General features: G+C 30.6%; 1 protein-coding gene across 4 annotated transcripts in view; it reads left to right on the top strand.

Annotated features, from left to right (window-relative positions):
* The window catches only part of LOC129966912 (mucin-2-like), a 139413-nt gene that overhangs the window by 96841 nt on the left and 25714 nt on the right, over positions 1-16858 (top strand). For 3 of the 4 annotated variants that reach the window (XM_056081526.1, XM_056081523.1, XM_056081525.1), the window contains exons 3-5: positions 2848-2889; positions 10965-11092; positions 14894-15148. In XM_056081526.1, the coding sequence (XP_055937501.1) occupies positions 2848-2889; positions 10965-11092; positions 14894-15148 (425 nt within the window). The remainder of the gene's footprint in view (positions 1-2847; positions 2890-10964; positions 11093-14893; positions 15149-16858) is intronic. The other variant, XM_056081524.1, reaches the window with a different exon arrangement.

Raw genomic sequence — 16858 nt, 5'->3', positions numbered from 1 at the left:
AATGCAATAAATATCGCAGTAAAAACAAACGAATCGGACGGGGTACCTTCAAAGACAGTTGAAATAGACGAAGAAGATGAACTTTCTTATTTCAACGTAAATTATGATTTGTAGATTTGACACTGTATGCTAGATGATTGTACAATCAAAGATATCTTTTCAATCTCTAAACGTATGTCTGCGTTATATTACAATTTTATAGGGCCATGTTTTCAGGTTTTTTTTTTTTTTTTTTTTTTTTACTTGATTAAAGAAGAACAAATTTTATTCGACAATTGATATGTTCTATTCTTATATACTGAATTGCAGATATCTAACTTTTTAGACATCTGACGCAACGATTATATCAGTGGTTCCAAGTTGCTGTTAGTTCCTATTACTGAATTTGTTGTTGTGGTAAATAAATTTTCGTTGCTATAGTAAAATGTCAATTTATTTAAGAAATTCAATCATATATTTACTTCACAAAGGTAAATTATGATGGGTTCATTTCCCTTTCCATTTGTTTGTAAACAAATTGAATAGATGTTTTTAAAATAACATGTTTCATTGCATTCTGGAATTTGTTTTGATTTGACATTCATCCAGTTTGCTTAGAGCCAGCAATGTCATTTAAAATAAGTGGTGAAGATAATTATAATAAAATGACAAACAACTGCATTTTATTTTATATATTTCTTCTTACCGAAAAAATTTCATTTCATTTACAGCTTTTTCTTAATACAAATAACTTGCTTTTTAAAAACATGTAATCGCATTAAACTTAAATGTTTATCGTTTTACTCAAAATAATTTTAACCATAATAATAATTTTTTTTAAATCTCTTTTTCTCATTTTTGTTATTTTTTTACAATGCTTGATATGTATATAATTATGCTTGAAATGCATTTCTATTTCTTACTAATATGCACATGTTCTTCTTGTTTCTGACGCTCTGCACTTCATTTCTGATGCAATATTAATGCTAAAAAGCTCTTCATTATAATAACTTCGAATTACTTAAAGAATATCTGCGATTCTTTAAATGGCTTAGTAAGCTGTCGACTTTTAAAATTAATCTGTTAATATACAAAGCACCGTTGAAGCAAATGTCTTTCCATCTGAATTGCTTAAAATAAAAATCATAATTCACCTGTCATATATAGAACTATGAAATGATAGATAAGATTTCCTAAACTGACTACTTTAGTTTAATATTCTTACAAATAAAGGAAAATGGGCAAATCTATATTGCTGTGTCATGAGTAGACACATAAAGTACACCATACAACTTTGCGTCTGAGAGAACACAAAATCTGACTTGAGTTTATCCCAATTGAAAGAAAAGGCTTTTTGAAACGTGCATATTTTCCACAGAATTAAATTACATTTCTTTGTGTTCCGTCTTATAATGTGATCCAGAGGCACTTCATTCATTATACCAGCATTTAGTTTGAAATGACTTACAGAAATTCCAATATCTACTCATCGCCACAGTATTCGTTTATAGGGTTAGTTGCAAATATATATATTAGAATATTTTTGGAGTATGCTTCTTTAATTTGGATCCTGGATTAGTATATATTGGCCTTGCCCATTTAAAGTATTGCTTCTTATCTTTATTTTTATTGACTAAATACAAACGAAACAATCTTGACAAAGTTAATCATTTTTTTTAATTATCATTAACCTCTTTTATTTTCTAAAAAATTTTAGATGCAAATGTCCGAAATTTTATTAACTAAAATTCGTATTTGTAAGTTGAAAAGACACCTGTATCTATCTCTATTTAGTGCACATTTCAACTGCACGTAGAATGTACTATAACATAAATAAAGCAACTAATACATTTAATCATTCCTTTTCATTATTATGTATTGTATTTTGTAAAAAATAAAAAATAAATAAATAACAAGTACTTGGAAATTGTCGACTAAGGCCAGCGCGAATTTTCAAACCACAGCTCTATTGGGTTTGCAGATTCACAGTTTAATTAAAATAGCTGGATTAGTAAAGACTCACTAAACCTTATTACATAATGAATGCATTGGGCATGAATAAGATTGAATCTACAAGATAAAAACACAAATTTTGAATACAAATTTAGTTGATTTGAATTTTGTCGCATTAGGTTTAGCAAATCAGGTATTTGGGCAAATTTTGGTAGTGATAAGGTTGATACTCGAACAGTGTAGTTGATATTCGATTGTGATTTATCTATAAATAATTCCGCCCATTTTCCTTTTAAAAAAATCAGGTGTGATAACAAACATAATAATCAACTATTTTTTTTTTTTAAGCATTACCATTGACAACTGCTTCTTTTCAGATGGAAATCATAAATTATTCCTCAAGGGAAAATTCTTAAATTAACTTTTAATTAGGGAATCATGTATGAAGCTGATTACATTTTACTTTGTTCAAAATGAAAGTCGCAGATTTCCAGAAAAAAATCTACTAGTTATTATCTCATTTTTGAAGTATCGAATAAAGTTATTTATTAGTGATAATTATTAAAAATGAAAGCAAATTTAAAGATAAACAAAAGTGGTTTTAAAAAAATCGATAATTTAAAATATACATCATAGTTTTTTTTTAAAGGATTGTTAGTAGTTTTTATCCTCTCAGCCATTCAAATATGAGATTTTCCCAATCATCTTGCTCATATAATAGTGTCATTTCCATAGGTTTAATATGAATCAGAATTTCGACAAGACTATCAATCTCTTGATAGTTCTGTTGTTCAAAGTTTTATAACCTGAATAAATAAACCCTTGCTTTTGTACAAGTCAGAGTTGTCAGAGACAGAGAACTTTTGATTTAACTATAGTACTAAATGCTAAATCATTTCCTTTTGTTTTCTTTAGCCGCGAGGGATCAGATAGTAGTATTTCTGAACACAAGCCCACGTAAGTTACTTAAAGATGTGCATGAAATGTGCCATTCAATGTTCATCTTCATTGTTTAGTCTGTGGACCGTTGTAACTATCCCATTTGTGAAAGGCACGCTTTTGCAGTGCAGTCCTCTGCATGTATTTTGCTCTCAAACTCACAACTGAACGTTACGTACCTGTCTAAACCCTTTTGTGTGTGCTTGTGTTGGTTATTGTTTTTGTTGAAATTGGTGGGAATTCCCTTCCTTCTTTTTTCCATTCTTAGTTTGTGTTCTGTTGAATCTTCAAAAGATTCCTAGTCATTGTGTAATATGATCTTTGTATTTGTTTTATATCCATGTGTCTTCTACAAAACCTTGCATGTTTGTGTATATGGACATATTATGTCTTGTATTGCAATTTCATTATTTTCAATATAAAAGCAAAAATAAGTTTTAAAAAATAAAAATATAAAATATTATATTTTTTTCCCTTAGGTAATCTTGAAAGCAATGTCTTCCTTTATATTTTACGTACTGTCTTGTCGTATATCTGTGAAAAATAATGAATGCTTGTTGCTTCCCCCCCCCATCTCTGTAGTATTTTGATGTTTTTTTCCCACCCTGTGTTCTGTCTCACCTGAAGTCATGTACACATTGAGAACCTGAAAAAGATTCTTTGTGTTTTTTTTTTTCGTCGTGTCATTCCTTTTTTGAATACAATCTGATTTACATTTTCTGCATGAATGTCATTATAGCATATTACTTACCTTCTGGAGATTTATGTTATTTTCATTTCTATTTGTTTTTTGATTGCATTTATAAGTTATAGAATCATTAAGTTTTATATTGACTATGACTTAAATGATTTAATAACATGATATCATAGAGAAATTCATTTAGGATTTTTTTTCAGGCTATATAATTGGATTGCTTATCATGCAAAAATAAATAGTTTTTTTTTTTTTTTTTTATTATTAAGAGTCATTTCGAGTTTTACATCAAATGCAGCTATTAAAAATTAAAATTAAAATTAAAATGATCTCTCAGATGTCTTTCTCTTTGTACAACAATTGCTGAAAAAGAGAATGACTAACTAAATTTTTGAGACAAGTAAAAAAACTTTTAGCAACAATTTAAGTGAATTGGTACACAAAAGCAAAGTCATGCACTTAATATTAATTTGATGAATAATATTGTAAATTGTTGTTAAAAATGTTATAATGCCGATTTCTTAACAGAACTGTCAACCGATGTATTTAAAGAACCTGACACTATAATTTTAAATAATAAAATAAAATAAAAAAACAAACATCGTTATACATCAAATTAAAATTCTGGTAAAAGTATTTTTCATGTTTCTAGTAGCCTTCCATTTTGGCAGATTTGGTAGCGAATTGCTTGACATTAATTTAATTCCTATTTTTTCAAATAAATTTTTCAATAATAATTCAATATATTATAAATTATTTGGATAATATTAACCTTTTATAAAATATAAACGATCAAGTTGCTGTGATTTTCATTATAAGATTTATAAACATTAAATGTCTATTTCAATATCATTGTGTACAAATGTGGATGTCAGACTGTCTGAAGTATTACAAGAAATACATTTTCCTAAAGTTCATAAAATAAAAGATTGGCATAAAATAAATCATTAGCGTGTTAAAAATGCATGAAAATGTGAGACTAAATTGCCCAGTTTATTAAGAGGAGCCTCATAACGTGCACTGTCTAGGCTGCAAAATATCTAAATCTGCCACTGACCCTTGTATAAACTATACTTAAGTAAAAGAATCAGATACCTCTCAACCAACATTTGAATTAAGGAAAAATTTAATAAAAAGATAAAACAAAAATGAGACAAGATATATGTACATCAGTGTTTATGTTTGCAGATTATTAGAGAATATATAATGTATATGAAATAGCAACAAATTCTTCCTGTGACTTTTCAATTCTTACAGAATTTCACCAAATTTTTGTATCACAAATTGAATTTCATTGTTCCTTTCCCTTCCACTTTTATTTAAAAATTTGATCAGATAGGAAATATGAAAATTTCTCGATCTATTTTATTTTATTTAAGTTTTTATATTGATTAGATAGGAGCTACTTTGAAAAGACTTGGATAATTAAAAGCTCTACTTAGAAATAAACAGTCGTGTTTTGATGTCATTTTAAAAGTCTTTGTGGATCTAACCTTTTTATGATTGATTCAATGCAAAGTACTGTCATTTTTGCTGATGCATATTAGATGTACTTGGAATTTTTGACAATTTCGAAAATCTAAATCAATTCTTGAAATGCTTTTTCATGCATTTATCCAAAATTATATATGAAAATATGGAGAAAGAAACTCTTAAAATGAATCATTATTTCAAAGAGGTTCAATAATGAATCAGAATCATCTTTATTCATCTAATTAATCGAGGATTTTTATTACAATTTAGACTTATATTTATTTTAATAATACGATTTACACAAGACTAATACATTAATGTCCATAAATTAAGGATAATGCAAGCTCAGGAAAATGAAGTCATAACCAAAACAAATGTGACTTATTTGTAAAGCCTATTTATTAAACAAAAGGTAAAGGGCACAAAATATGCTCTATATTTGATATCATGAATAAAAATGCGATTTTTTGCTCGCTGGAGAAAATTTAAAAAAAAAAACCTATTTACAAAGACCAATATTACATAGTTGGTATGATTTCCGAGACGATGCAATACAGTCCATATGTGCGTTTAGGCATACTGAGTATCAAATTATCGATCTGATCTTGGGGAATATACACCACTCATCAAGCAATTCTTTCCGAAGTTCAGGAAGACATGTAGGAGGTGGTTGACGGGCTGCAACTCTTCGGCCAAGAATGTTCCACATATGCTCTACTGGATTCAAGTCCGGTGAGAATGCTAGCCAGTCCATACGGGTGACATCCTTCGATCGTAGGCATTCGTTTGCGATGTTTGCACGGTGAGTACGTGCGTTGCCATCCATAAGCACACATTTTACGCCCATGGCAAACAAACGTACTTGTTGTTCCAGAATGACGTCCAGATAGATTTGGCCTGTCAGGGTTCCAATTTGAACATGCAGGTGAGTTCTGGAACCCAGAATAATTCCTCCCCAAACCAGCAATCCTGCACCACCGTAACGGTGTCGTTCAATGGCGTTTTCTTGGTGGTAACGGGTACCTGGCGTTCTCCATATGAAAGTCCGGCGAGAATCAGTTAAACCTGGACTCGTCGGGAAACATCACACAAGCCCACTGTTGTGGTGTCCACAGTGCATGCTCTCTACTAAGTGCAGGTGACAGTGAGTTGCAGTAAGTGGAACACATCTGATAGGCCTACCAGCATATAGACCAATCTGTCCTAAGAGTTTGTACACGGTCTGCCTTGAAAACTGTCGTATTAGTGGCTGAAGAGAGCTGACGAAACAAAGTCTGATGCTGTGCTCCGTCTGTTTCTCTTGGCAGCAACTGCCAAATACTGGCCCTCATTCGGCGTTGTAACTCGTGAGCGACCTGTGCTGTAACGTCTACTCACATTACCATCATCGTGGAATCATTGCCAAAGTCTGGAGATGACACTCTGGGCGATTTCAAGTTCCCCGGATACTTCCCACATTCCAGACGGCCGATTATTCTACCACGTAAAAAATCATCCAAATGCTACACTTTGTGTCATAACGATGCGGTTATTGCATTGAAAGGCTTGTAAAGCGCTTGCGAACAATTTTTACTTTTTTGCCTGTTTATACATCACTCTCTTACCCTCTCGTCATTGTGACGCACTATCGGTGTCATCTGCTGGCTTCCTGCAATTTGCATATGATTTTTGAAGAGGTGTGTAGTCATTTTACGGGTGATATATGTATTTTAGAATTCGATTTCCGCGTGACTCTGAATTATCCTTAATTTATGGACATGAGTGCATTTAAATTCTTCTAATATTTTACAAGAATTCGATTTTTTCTCAAATTGTATTACTTAACAATTCCAAGATTTGTGATTTCTTTGTTTATCTATACTTTGAATTTAAGACATTAAGAGTTTTTCTTTTTTAAGTTTCATTCTGACAGTAAAACCTGTAAATGACGTTGTCCCAAAGTATCAAAATTTTTTCTTACTTCTTCCTATTTTGTATTTGCTGGAATGTGTTTTTTAGATTCTTAATAGCAATTTTTCCTTTTTAACAGTCATCTATAGACATGCATGGTGAATTTTTTGCCTTTCTAGTAATTTAATTTAAATAATTAAAACTCATTGATACCTTCTCGGGGAGATTACTCTCTTCTGTCATTATTTGCGTCTCCTTTAAAAATATTGCAGGGGAATTAAAATTTATTATTCATTCCTAGATCCACTTCTATTGTTCAAAGAGCTATTATAATTTTTTGTCGAACAGGCTTAATGGAGGATTTTTTTTATGATTTCCTCATACATGTTATCTCAAAACGATGATGTTTCTTAGTTTCCAATTTCGATTGCCAAAATATCATTTTTACCAGTAGATTGTTTTGTCAATCATAAAATTGTCTTTATTGTGAGTTTTGCATAAAGCTGTTTCATAAACCCCCAATAGAAAAAATAATTTCGCAGCTCTGTTTTCAACAGAAAAGATTGTTTCTTATCCCCAAAAGTGGCGATAAGAAAAATAAATAATTAAATAACTGTAATTAAACAGATATACATTAAAAAAATTTCAATTAAAAATTTAATGAATCAAATTAAGTCAAAGTGCGATTTTCGTAGAGTTTTGATTATAAATTTTGGCCTTACTATGGTGGCTTGAAATTTCGGAAATTCACACAGAATTGTAGAGCAAGTTTATTAATTTTATCATTTAAAATTTCAATGGGATTACCATTTTTATTGACCAAATTATTTAGCTTTTGTTTCATTGCATACTATATTTGATTTATCTTTTCACTTATTTATTTTAAAATTCTAAATAGTATCTCTAAAAAAATGAAACAAATTTGGTTTTTTTCCCTGAGGCTTGCTTTGCTTTATTAATTTACATTTCACCTAACAGGTTTAAAATATTTTGACATTTCATTCGCAATCAACTTTCTATTTTTAGGAGAGTTTTTTTAAGCATTAATTTATTGGCAAGCTTTTTTTTTTTTTTTTTTTTTGTTGCCGAAATTTTTTTATTATTGATATAAAAGTCCCTTCCACGAATGAATTGTTTAAGACAATACAATGAATGTGTAGTAAAAAAAGCTTTTGTCTTCTTTTCTTCCATTGAATATTCTTTTTATAGAGAAAAAGAAAATTCATAATGATGAAAATGCGTGAGCATGCAATTTTGAAAGAAAGTTACATTAGTAGCTAAGGAACGATCCACTTTCTTATGAAATACGAAATTATACACATCCCAAAAAAGAATTATACTAGATATTCTGTTTAAATAATTTTGCTAAGTAGCGGCCTCTGAATTAGTTAAATGATCTGACTTTGTTACAAAGAAAGAAAAAAAACTAAGCTAGTTAAACAAAGCAATAAAAAAAATGTTTAAAAATAGTACCAAATCTTTTTTTATGAATAACATGTGGGTTTCTATTTGGTATAAGAAGTCATCTGTTAGAGGAGAATCATTCAAAATTTTTCATAAATCGAAATGAATATCTGGGAAACGATGACCTTTTTTTTCTTTTTTTCTTCTGGATTTTATTCATTTAGTTTTAACGTTGATACTTACAAAGCTATGCCAGTGTCAGCATGGCTATCTATCAAAATACCAAATTTTAATTCTTCTCTTTTTAAGGCTGCTAAACAATATTTTAAATCACTACTGATATACAATGCATTTACTTTATGAATGCTTAAAATATATACTTTAGACGAAAGAAATCTATTTGTAGAACAATTCACTGTTCTGGCGTAAAGTAAGATGTTTTCTAGACTGTCAGGTTACGAAAGCGGACAATAATATCAAGCACATCACTTGTTGTTTTATCACCTGCAATAAAATACTTTGCAACTATCGGCATAAAAAACGCACTGCCTGTTTTCTAAATTGGAACTGCTCCAATAAAAATCGATTTGTAATATGACTTCCGAAAAGGGATTCTATACTAGAAATTTCCTTACGCAAACAATAATATCTTTGATTTCCTTGATCTGCGATCCAATTTCGAGACTTGAAGTTTAGTTTTTTATGAGAGCAAATTCTTATCCTTTTTATTTTCCTATTGTGTTGAGTTTATCGGGAATTAAAAGGAAAAAGGAAGTGATAGCACTCGAGAAATGCACACAGATATTTCATATTTGTTATGCTTCAAATGGTAATTTTAATTTACAGCTTTTATATGTTAATGGAACAATAGAAAGTTTATTGAATTTTGAAGACACAGTGCAATTTTTCATTTTTTAAACAAAGATTAATTAAAAAAAAACAATAAATATTAAATGCGACATGTATAGTATGTTCATCTGTGGTATATCGATTAGGAGGAAAGTATATCTACCCTAGGTTTCAATATGAAGGACACGGCGAAGGCTAAATTAAAGTGCTCTCATTTTATGCTATGAAAACCAAATGAGACGAAGAAATAAAACCATAACGGAATGCCGTTTATCGCGACTATATTATTGTTGTGTACCTAAATCGATCATGCGAATGTTTACTTAAATAACTATTACGCATTATCTGATCATTGTTTAAGTGGATTTATATAATTTATGCATTTTGCTCCCTAGGCAATGAATCTTATGAGACCTCTTTTTTTATAATTTATTTTCACATTTCAGCACATTTTTTTTTTAACTTAATACACATATTATTTTGGGTTTGGATTTTTTTTTATGTCAATAACCGCGCGTGTGTATGTGTGTGACTCCTAACTGATTGGCATCCATATTTGTACCCTCTGTTATTTAACCAAACGTTATTATTAATTAACTACTGTACTAAGCGAACAGAATGAAAGATTGGTTTTATATGACAAAGTTGTAACTGACTAATTATATCCTGGCAGTCCCTGGGCAGTTATCTAGTCTGCCTACTATTTTGGAATTATTTTTTGGGCATTGACTTATACTTCCCCATCTTCTTTCATCTCATCCCAATTGGAGAGATAGGGATGAGATAAAAGTAGATCTTGTCTTTTTTGGCAATACATGGCGCGGGCTCAAAAGTACTGAAGATTTCGATATCTGAGAATTGACAATTATTTAAAATCCATCAATGAATGTGTAGCATTTTCTCCGCAGTAAACCCTTAATAGCTGATTGCAAATAATTTGGAACAAATATCTAATAAATGAATCAACGACTTAACTTTTATGAGAAATTCGAATATTAATGTTTTTTCAATTATTATCACTTCTAGGCTCATTTTCACCGTGTGTACTAAAAGTGAAAACATTATATAGCAAAGGACAAAAGTAAAAATGAATATCTGATTCTTAATTGCTATTGTAAAGATTTTGTAAAAATAAAATATGAATAAATTTACTACATTCCACGTACATTTCAAAATTTTAACTTGGGATTAAAATTACAGAAAAGCCGCGCATGTTAGGCCTTATCAACAATTTTTGTATTGAAGTTAATGTCAAATACTACAGAAGCCCAAAAGTTTCAAAAAGAAGTTTTTCCAAATTAGTAGAAGTATTTGATACATTTTATTAGTTTCTTTCTCATGTTGTTACTTAACTTTTTTAAGTCATTAACAAATTAATTTCTTACCGTTGTAAAGAGCATTTAAATAGCAAATGAAAGTAAAAATGCTTTGTTATTACTAAATATCAAACCCGTAGTTTAATCTTTAGTCTGATTGAAAACATTAAAGTTGAATAAATTCTCTTCCATCTGGAAAGTGAAGTAAAATTCAAAAATTATATTGATTTATTCGAAAATGAATGACATTTTATTTTATTAAATTATATTAAATGGATCAAATTTAAAAGTATAAAAAATCTCTCATTTTCTGAAATATTTTGTTTTATTATAATATGTGGGGGGGGGGGATTTTTACATTTTAGTACACATTATAAAAGAGTCCACTTAAACACTGATTTTATTTTGTATATATATTTAGAAAATGTTCAAATTTCAAAAATAAAATTATATCTTTCTTATTTCAGGGGAGAAAAGTTGTATTTTAATTCTGATGACAGTAGAAAAGTTTGTCCTAACTGGAAGCGATTGCTTATATGTGGAGCAATCACAATTGTCTTATCTGTTGTAATTTTAATGTGTGTATTTGCTGCAAGTAAGTAGAAACATGCAAATGTCTGTATTTTTAAACTATTAGCAAAATTGAAATTAATATTGCTTATTACATTTTAAATTATCATGTCTAGTTGTGAATTATAACAATACATATGTGTGAAAATCTAGGACTGATTTGAAATTAATAAGTTTCAAGTCAGTCCTATATTTAATAACTTTATTAACTAGGTTTCTAGACAAGTAAAACATTGTCTAGAAATCCTGATTTCGACTGTTTTTCTCAGTTTAACTATTGATATACACTGTTGTGACAAAAGTCATGGGATATCACCTAATAACATGTCGAAACTCCTTTAGCCTGGAAAAGAGTAGCAATTCGATGTGGCATGAGCTCAACAAGTTGTTGGAAGTCCCTTGCAAAAGTATTGTGCCATGTTGCCTTTATAAACATTCATAATTGCGAAACTGTTGCCTGGGCAGAATTTTGTGTGTAAACTGATCTCTTAATTAGATCCCATTAATGTTCGATGGTGGTATATTCATTCACTGGTAGTCAATTCATTTGCTGAAATTTTCCAGATTTTCTTCAAACCAATCGCGAATAGTTACGTGATATGGCACATTGTTAGCCATAAATATTCCATCATTGTTTGGGTACAGGAAGTCCATGAATGGCTGAAAGTAGCCTCCAAGTAGCTGAACATAACCATTTCCAGTTAATGATCGGTTCAGTTAAACCAGAGGACTCAGTCCATTGCACAGTATCTTGTTGACAACTTAGGTTCATGGCTTCGTGGAAACACTCGAACCCTACCATCAGCTCTTCCATATGAAATCATGACTCATTTGATCAAGGTACAATTTTTCAGTCGTCTAGAGCCCAATTGTGAATAAAGACACTCTAGTCGGTCTTCTATTGCAATAACCCATTAAAACCAAATTTCGATGTACTGCCCTAACGGGCATGTCCGTCGGGCAGTACATCGAAACATTCATCCAACGTTGATTACTGCTGTTATTTCATGCAATGTTGCTTGTCTTATTATAACTGATAATTCTATGCACACACCGCTGGTCTCGGTAATTGAATACGGTCGACCACTGCGCTGTCCATGGTGGGAAGGCATACCTATACTCCGACCGGCCGAAATCATTCTGATATAACGATGGGCCGCCGCAAAGTAATCCCACTCAGAGCGAAGGCGCAGGTCTAACAACTTGGTAACCAAATAATTAAGGTCTGGGTTCCTCGGACCAGTCCACCATAAGCAATAATTTGTATTTCAAATATCTCCATGTCCCATTTCAAATCTATACAAGAGATCCAAAAACAGTTGTACATTACAACAAAACTCTACAAACAAATAATAGCTATACAATTTAGCTTACAAACTTAAATTTATAATATACAAATACATACAAAATTCAAGTACAATGGTAATTTAACAATTTGTTAAAGTATAAATATAAAGTTTTATATTAAATAATTTTAAAATCAATTAAATTAAATTATTAAGTTTTGAAATCCCAAAAGAAAAGAAAAACTTATTTACATATATACAAAGTATTCAGTCCAAGTCCTCCATTTCCATTTGTAATAATTTGACTAGAATTTTGGAAGAACAGGCACGGAAGAGTGGAAGCTTGACAAGAGTTTCTAAGCTCATATTAAACCAGTCCTGCGGTCACAATCTACGAATATCATCTCAAAGTTCACAGTCTTTAATGGCGTGTTGAATTGTCCCCAATGCTTTACCACATTTACATACCGGAGATTTGTCAGAGTCTTGTCTGATGTGCTCGAAAAGCTCCGTGTCCGGTAATAATTTGGTTAATGTAGAAGCCTTCATATAGTCTATTTATGTTAACATTTTGTATGAATCTTTTCGTCCAAACTCCCTTATTTGAGTCTTCCCATCTTACCTGCCAATTTTCCATTATTTTATTTTTTAATTCTGTTTTTAGTTGTGTAGCAGTTAATCCTTAGTGATAATCTATTTCTTCTTTTTTTGTGGCTTCTAGGCCCAGTTCTTTCATTCCCTTGTATACCTTTGTGAGCTTTCACCCGCACAAGCTTTATATTGAGTCTTGAATTAACAATCTTTCATTTTATGTCCTGTATAAATTTTCTTTCTTCATTAACAGCTTGCAAGGTTTCTAATGCAGATCTGGAATCTGAAATAATGTTAACGTATAACCATTTTTTAGTAATTATATAATCAATTGCTTGTGATATCGCGAGAAGTTCTTCAATATAACAATGCTTGCATCGTTTATTCTAAACATTTTATGATCTGTTTCAATTCCATCTTTGAAAATAACTATGGCACAGCCTACACGTCCATTAATTTTGGAACCATCTGTATATATTTGTGTTCCTATCATAATCTCGTTAAAAAAAGCTCCACTCAATTTTTTCCATGTTGGGAAGTAGGCATGGAATTGCGGTTGAATTCCTTAACAATTTCTGAAATGGAATATCCTGTGCGTCTAGCTTTAACTATGATTCAGCTTCAAAATCTGTTAATTCCCATCGTGTGGTCATAATTAGTCAGAAACCTTTTCAGATACATCACTTGAATACAAATGAAAGCCTTGCCACTGTACTGCCCATTTAAACAATTTTTACTCAACATTACTGCTATGCTATGACTTTTGTCAGCTCAGTCTACATTGCCATTCATATTATAATCTACTGAGTATTTCGTACAAGTTTTTTGCATGCTTTATAATTCAGAAAATTCCTTCGCTCCTATAATTTTTTGATATCACTTAGTTTCTCAAGATTATAAGAGTTAAATTAAATTTTATAATTTATTAATGAAGGAAACACCAATGCTCCCAAACTAGATTTTAACAACCCATTTATTGATAAAAGAAATTTTGATAACCCATTCTAAATATTTGAATGAATTGGTTTGAACGAAATTTTAATAGTAAAAAGAATGCGTATTCAATTCAAAGCGCAATATTTCCGAAAAATGGCATCATTCTGCAGGAAGTAAAGTATAAAGACTTAATAAAAAGTTTTAAATTTCTAATAAAATAAATAAATAATACTTTTCTCTCATATATATTTATCATAAATTTTGGAAAATGGGTTGCATGAAATAAATTTCTTAGACGTCCCTCTTTCAGTTGCATAATCTGCTTCTAATTTACATATGATTCAATGCAAATTTGATAGAATTTATTAATATTATATATATATATATATATATATATATATATATATATATATATATATATATATATATATATATATATATATATATATTGTAGTACGTTATCAGATCGATCTTCTCAGAATATGTTTTTATATATTGCAGTTGATCCAAATATAAGAAGTTATGGGTTTTTTTTTTTAATGCACAAAATTATATCTTGAAATTTTTAATGAAAGATGTTAGCAGTAATAGAAGACGACCAATAGTAATACTTGTGAGAGAGAAATTAACAAAGCACTCAAAGAAAGGGAAAAAACTGAATTGGGATAAATTTATTCTTAAATTTTCTATTTTCTAAATTTATGTATATATGAATCATTATTATTTTTTTTTTGTGAATAAATATGTTAAAAATGTGCATAATGCTTCATTTACATGGCATGTTTAGATACATAGGATTTTCTTATTCTTTTATGAGTCTTAATTGGTGCAATTTTGCAACCAAGAATAAAGTGTAATTTCATGAACTTCGAATTAATCCATAATGCAGACTAATTCAATTGTTAATTTTGCGAAAATATTACACTAAAAGAAGAATGCAGTATCTAAATCTCTATTTTAATCACATATTATGTCTGTTGAGCACTTACAAATCATGTCTTTGTTTTCTGCAGCTGGCATCATTTATACTAAAAACACAAAATACGAGTCTGGTCATTCCCTGCCGAGCGTGGAATCGATAGCCCACGCGGGTGCATCCTGGCCCCGAACATCCTCCAAAGTGCCACAGAAGTCTCAGGTGGACGCCTCTCCTCCGAATGCGACATCCACGGCAGCGCGCGAAGAGCTCGACACAGTCACTCGGGCGCCTTCTACAGTCAGTTTAAAAGTTCCTCTGCTGAATGATTCGTCACATTCGCAAACTATAGGTAAGAGACAGGAGAAAAATTCAATCTAATACTTTGGTTTTAAATAAATGTAATATACCATTTTTTAGTATCCGAGCTGATATTGTTATCGTTATTACAATTAACTAGGTATATCACTCTATTAACTCAAGATGCTCTGTAATGTTGCTAGGATATTGTAAGGCATTCAAAATATCGAACATCTTGGTCTTGGTCAGCCACACGACGACCCGCCTACCCGAAAGGGTGTAAAGCACTGAATGTCGCCGGGGACAGAACCATTATTTATTTACTGAAAGGCTTACAATCTTCGCCAGAATACGGGTAGTAATTAAGGGTATACATTATAGTTTATTTGATTAAAATAAAAACCCAAGGTACATATCCATCATCCTAGCCTCTTCTGAATGTCTTCACAAAAATATCTCGAGATTTCACAAATCTTCCCCATCATCCACAGCGAAGCCTCGTTTCTGAGCATTAAGAAACTAGTGATTCGCTAGAGGAGGCGAGTGAGGTTATAGCAAAGTAGTTAGCGTATATCGAACATCTTGGATATATTGTGCAAATAGGGTGAAATAGAAAAGTGGAATCACCGAGATGGAGATAGTGATTTTCTATATTTAAATGGCCACAAAGCCGTGTAAAGTACCACTGAATATTAAGAATTTGTATTACTCTACATGTAAGCACTTTCCCCAATTTTATTTTTTAAATTCTCAGCGGCTTTATGGAATTCAGACACCCCCTTGGATCCCTCTGTAAAACAACTCCACTTTAGTACAAGTACTTTTTGAAAAATAATTTGTGTATAAGGTAAAAATAAATTAATTCTATAACAGTTTGCAGAGTTCCTATAAGGAAGGTGAGTATCCAACTCATCTTTGGGTACCACTGATGATGAGCATGATCCACTAACAAGTTCCCGAAGTCCTATTTTTAATATGAATTTCCATTCGGTTATTGCACTATCTGGAAACTTTTCTTTGATTTTTTTTTAAAAATCATCACTACAGAGAAATTAGTAATTAATTTCATTTAAACACTTTGTATATGAAATGAAGAATAATTTGGAACTGAAGAATTTTACTATTCATATTGGTCAGTGTTGCATCCAGATATTTTGTCATACCGTTTAAACTGATTTTGGACAATCTGTAGAAATGATTCAAACCAAAGCTTGCAGGTATCTATAGAGAAAATGGGATAAAATAAAATAAGCAGTTTATGACTGTAATTTAACCTCATAAAATTTTTTGATGGTTATTTAATCAATTTTCCTATAATATACAGTAAAAAAATCAATAATTTGACGTAGAAGATTTATCCAGCTTTGAAACCATTAACTTAATCAAATATGGATTAATTATTAAAATTATACATTAATTAAAATTAAGATACATTTTCATTTCGCTCTTTTTTTTTTCTGTGTGTGTGTGTGTGTGTGTGTGTGTGTGTGTGTGTGTGTGTGTGTGTGTGTGTGTGTGTGTGTGTGTGTGTGTGTGTGTGTGTGTGTTGTAATGTATATTTCTGCTTAAAAACATCGGACATCTTGAGCTCTATATCAAATGCATGACCCATTTTTTTTTAATTCTTAATTTATGATGTGTAAATATATTTGTATATTATATTTAGTGATTGGCTTTATTATTTATTCAATTCTTACTATTAGTTCACACTCTCCCTATATATATTTATATATCTTGTGCAAATTTTCAATCGTTAATAAAA

Source organism: Argiope bruennichi, chromosome 4 (assembly GCF_947563725.1).
Source record: "Argiope bruennichi chromosome 4, qqArgBrue1.1, whole genome shotgun sequence".
Lineage (NCBI taxonomy): Eukaryota > Metazoa > Arthropoda > Arachnida > Araneae > Araneidae > Argiope > Argiope bruennichi.
Note: the sequence above shows the minus strand (reverse complement) of the source record. Positions and strands in the feature narration are given on the sequence as shown.